Here is a 5,000-nt window from a genome sequence, read left to right on the forward strand (position 1 = left end):
GAACTGGACCAAACTAAAGTCACTTGTCTTCTGCAGCTCCTGGTTCTGTTCGGCTCCAACAGCTGACAAAGGTTTATCATCAGATCCTCTAACATGATGTCATGGTTCAAAGGAAGTGATGGGTCAGTGGGCGGAGCTTTAATACTGTTTGATCTCTTATCTCCACCTTAACCTGGAGCAGGTCAGCATAAGTTACCGTGGTGATTTACCCCATAACAAGTGAATCAGGTTCATAGAACTGAAACTCTGAATTAAACCTGAAGTTACTCTGATAACCACAAAACAAAACAGGTGACGGACACCATGTCCCATCTGCTAACATGGAGGAGGAGGATTTCATGACCTGTTCTGCAGCCAGACACTATTTACACATCATTTAAAGAAAACTGTATGGAGGATCAGTAAGGTCAAAACAAACAAGAAAACTGAAAAAATACATTTAATTAATGGTTACTATGGTAACAGCAGTTGAAGAAACACGACTGAAAGTTTGAATATTAAAGTGTATTTTTCATCTCGTTCTTTCACTTTTGTTTTATTCGTCTTCAAATGTTTCCTTTAGACACAAACAAAAACTTTACTTTCTCTTGTTTTAAAATGAATCTCTTTATTTAAATTAATTAATAATTAAAGTCAGTTTGAAAAAGACATAAACAGGAAATTATCAATAAAATAAAATTGTAACTTTTGACAGTGATGTTTTAACATGACTCATATTTGTAATCTGAAAATAAACGTCTTGTTCATGTTCATCATTTCATTTCCAGTGAAATCTAAACTTTTAATATTTACATTTAAAAATAACTGACCACAAGGTGGCGCCAAATCCACTAAAACAAAAACCTGCAGCAGCAAAAAGTAAACAGATCAATAAAACCAAGAGTCATTCATCAAGATGGGTCCATGTTTCACAGTGACACACACACACACATACACCAGGGGGCGGAGCCACAGAACAGGTGAGTTTGGCATTAAGTGAACTAAGAACCAGTCCGTTCTCTCATCGAGTCCTTTTCCTCTCAGTTGTGGGTCCAGGTAAAAATACACCAGGTCTCAGGATCCGGTTTGTGTCGTGAATCCAGATCTTAGGGTCCAGACCAGGTTTAAAATTGAGTCCTTAAGTGCAACAAGTCCAGACCCAGTTCAACATCTGATCCTCTAACATCCAACCACCAGAGTGGTCCAGGAACCAGGGCCCAGGTCCAGTTCAGTCTGAAACTTTAATGTTGACTTCACGTTTAAAGCAGAGGTTCGTTTTCAGAGACACTCTGAACTTCCAGACTTGAACTGACCCTGCATTAAACCTGTATGGGTCTGTCTAAACCAAGTCCGGTCTGGTCTGGACGGATCTGGTTCGGGTCAGACGTGGGGGCGGGAGTGTCGAAGCTTCCTCCTCCTGGAGCGAACTTTGAAGAAGAAGAAGAGCAGCATGAGAAAGAGGCAGGAGCAGACGTAGAGGACGACACACAGACTCATGTCGACGCTGTTGAAGCCCAGACCCAGGATCCACATTCCCCCTCCTCTCCCGCCTCCCCCCTTCGTGTCGCCTTTCTCCTCGCTCCTGTCCTGTGCGGGTCCAGCCTCCTCCTCCTTCCCATCTCCGTCTCGGCGCTCATCCTGTGGCTGAGCGGTCGGAAGCCGTGGGGGGGTCAGGGTGTATTTGGGGGACAGGTTAGAGGTGCCATAGTGACGTCGAAGGAAGCGGAGGACGTTGTCCTGGTTCCAGACATGGACGCCGTTTTTCTCCTCGTGACAGGAGGCGCAGAGGGCGGGGCTTGGCCACGGAGCTTTAGGGAAGAGGGGGTCGTCACTCAGAGAGCCTGTGGGGGTGTTAGGATGAAAACACTTCAGTAATGAATCATCATATGAATTGTGACTGTTATCAATTATAATCAATAACTTCTTTCCACTGTTACTGTTTTCATTAGAACCTGCTGATACCTGTTCCTGGTCTCTCTCTCCTCTCTCTCCCCCTCCCCACTATCTCTGTCCTCTCTCCCCTTTTCCCCCTCTCTCCTCTCTTCCCCATGTTTCTCTGCTCAGCCACCTCCTCACTATCTCTCTCCTCTCTCCCCCCTCCTCACTGTTGGTTTCTCTATATGAAGAAGATCTGAAGATCTTGACCTTCTCTGTGAAGAGTCTTGAGATCATAGATATTTGGTGCAATACAAATAAACTTGAATTGAACTGTTGTATGATTATTAGGATTATTTGTGTCTTTGTGACATCAGATGCACGTTAGCATGGTGCTAGCAGCAATGAGACGTGTTTACCTGCCAGTCTGTCGTTGACCATGTTGTGTTGGTTCCACAGCCACAGGATTTGCTGCTCTCTGCTCGTCACTGCGTCCAGACTGATTGACGCCGCCTGCTCAAAGTGTCGGCCGCACGTCTCACAGCCAAAGAACGTCCTGATGTACCGACGCATCACCTGCAGCACCGGTGCCGCCTCACTCTCCAGACCTGCGTGATGACGACAGGGTCACAGACAGGAAAGCACGTGCACAGTCACATCACAGGTGTTTTGGCGTTACCTGTGTTCTCCAGAGCAGTGGGCGTGGCATCGTGTTGGACAGTCAGAACGTGAAAAAGAGTCCACAGGGAACACGGGTAACCTCGTAGCCCCGGCCTACTGCCCTGACAACCAACCCATCGAAGCTCCGCCCCCAAGAACACGCCTGAGATCTGGACAGGAAACGGGAAGTCAGTGTGCAGATTTCAGACATGCACTGAACTCTGGAGATCCTCTGATATTTCTCCAGAGGACGTCTCCATCTGGTCACAAGTCACCGGGGTCTGATGTAAGAACACCGCAGAAGACCGTCGACAGGACGTGTATGAAAGCTGAGGTGTGTGTGTGTGTGTGTGTGTGTGTGTGTGTGTGTGTGTTAGAAGATTTATTGATCCCTCAAGGGGGAAATTCTTTTTACACTCATTTTTATACATGCAGTTTTTAACCCACAATCCCACACACACACAAAGGGCTCATAGACATGCAAATATGGAGCGAGATGGTGGAGTGATGGGCAGAAGGTTGGTTGCTTACTCAAGGGCACTTCAGCAGTGCCCAGGAGGTGAACTGGCACCTGTCCAGCCACCAGTCTAACCCAAACCCCTGTGTGTGTGTGTGTGTGTGTGTGTGTGTGTGTGTGTGTGTGTGTCTCACCCTCATCTTGTTGTCCACCAAGTCCAGGACGGCTTGGTAGGGGATTCGCTGCAGCGGTAAACTGAGCAGCCAATCAGATAGAGTCTCCATCAGCTTCACCACCGAACCCCGACCAGGATACAACTGAGGTTGAGAGAGAGCGAGAGAGAGAGACAGTAACTTTAATCCATCAATCTTTCAATGAGGCATTTACAAAAAAGATTCTTAAAAACTGTTCAATCAGTAAATAAAACCTGCATCAGATCAATGACTCAGATCAACTCCAGTGAAAACTAATTGAAAGATTGATTCTTTCTACAGAAAACACATGAGTCCACACCTGTATTTATTCAAATCAACTTCCTCACTTTCACCAACAGGATGAACAGAAACTTCACATCATCAATTCTGAGAGAGAGAGAGAGAGAGTGAGAGAGAGAGAGAGGAGTGAACAGTAACTATCAACTCTCCTGCTCAAAAGGACCAATGAACTTGTGTTTGCTCTGAGACCAAAGAGTCCAGCAGCATGAAGAGAGGAACCAGGCGTGAAGACAATGGAGAACAGTTTCTCTGTGTGGACAGAAAGGACACAAGTCTCAGTCTGAACGAAGACACTCAGGAAACTTTGACTGCTGTGATCCTGAGGACAACCTCTGCAGGTCAGACAGCTTCTCTGTTAGTGGAGCTTTGTACCAACTCTTTGTTGTTATTGAGATGCTTCAGTCAGACAGGTTCACCTTCCACCTCCTCCAGGGTCAACACACTGGGACAAAGACCTCAAGGAGGCGAAGGATCATCAGTGTGAGGACCAACCAAACCCAGACTGTGCTCCTCCAACAGGAGGCACTCATGTCCCATCAGACAGCGTCTCCAGAGCTCCAGCAACCGGTTGATAATCCTCACAGATCTCAGACCAGAGCTGCAACGTCCAGAAACACTCAGATCCAAGGGTGACAAGACGCCTCTGAAACTACTGACCCTGCCCAGCAGGGGGTGTCCACACATTCTCCAGACACCACAGGCTCCTGCAGCAACCAGGAGACACTTTGAACTGGCTGATCCTTCATCTTCCACACTGTGAAACCCCACGGTAGAAAAGTCCTGAAACTCAAAGTCTTGAAATTCACCAGGAACAAAGACGTGCAGGACTGTGTGAGCCAGAGGTCTCCACACCAAGTCTTTAGAGACAGACAGCAGGACTGTGTGAGCCAGAGGTCTCCACACCAAGTCTTTAGAGACAGACAGCAGGACTGTGTGAGCCAGAGGTCTCCACACCAAGTCTTTAGAGCTTCTCCAGCTCTGCATGGCAGCTGACTACTTCTATATTCGTTGTTCGTCCAGATTAAAAGCCACAGAAACGTTAGTTGAGAAGAGGGAACTGACTTAACGGCCTTATTTTCACCAACGATGGACAAACAACTCCATCAGAGGAGTTTTCAGCGAGAGGAGAAAAACTTGTTTTCTTTGTGACCAGGGGTCTGACACACGCACGCTAACGTTACACTATAAAAACTAACTGGATATTGTTGATGATAACAATAAATATTTATTTCATTAGCTATATTATTAGCTATATATTTGCTATATCGTTTGTTGTGTCTTTTTCCTTCTATGGTATAAATAATCGTGAAACCGTGATATTTCCTCTGACAATAATCATGGCATCAAAATATCGTGACGTCAGTAGTTTGAACATTACAACATGTTAGTGTGGTACCTTAGCAACCAAAGTGACAAAGTCCTTGAAAATCTTCAGCTCCTCCCCCTCTAGGGAATTATGGGTAGCCAGTTCAACTCTCAGCAGATAGTGTAGAGATGACTCCAGATCAGCTGAGTACACCGTCGACCTGTGGAGA

General features: G+C 46.2%; 1 protein-coding gene across 1 annotated transcript in view; it reads right to left on the minus strand.

Moving 5' to 3' along the window:
• Nucleotides 1-581: 581 nt before the first annotated feature.
• qsox2 (quiescin Q6 sulfhydryl oxidase 2) overlaps nt 582-5,000 on the minus strand; it is a 7,819-nt gene continuing 3,400 nt past the window's right edge. The window contains exons 8-12 of the mRNA XM_069523178.1: nt 4,862-4,991; nt 3,166-3,288; nt 2,534-2,684; nt 2,274-2,462; nt 582-1,820 (exon numbers count right to left, since the gene is read on the minus strand). Of these exons, the coding sequence (XP_069379279.1) occupies nt 1,360-1,820; nt 2,274-2,462; nt 2,534-2,684; nt 3,166-3,288; nt 4,862-4,991 (1,054 nt within the window). The 3' untranslated portion in view covers nt 582-1,359. The remainder of the gene's footprint in view (nt 1,821-2,273; nt 2,463-2,533; nt 2,685-3,165; nt 3,289-4,861; nt 4,992-5,000) is intronic.

This window comes from Paralichthys olivaceus, chromosome 4 (genome assembly GCF_024713975.1).
Source record: "Paralichthys olivaceus isolate ysfri-2021 chromosome 4, ASM2471397v2, whole genome shotgun sequence".
NCBI lineage: Eukaryota > Metazoa > Chordata > Actinopteri > Pleuronectiformes > Paralichthyidae > Paralichthys > Paralichthys olivaceus.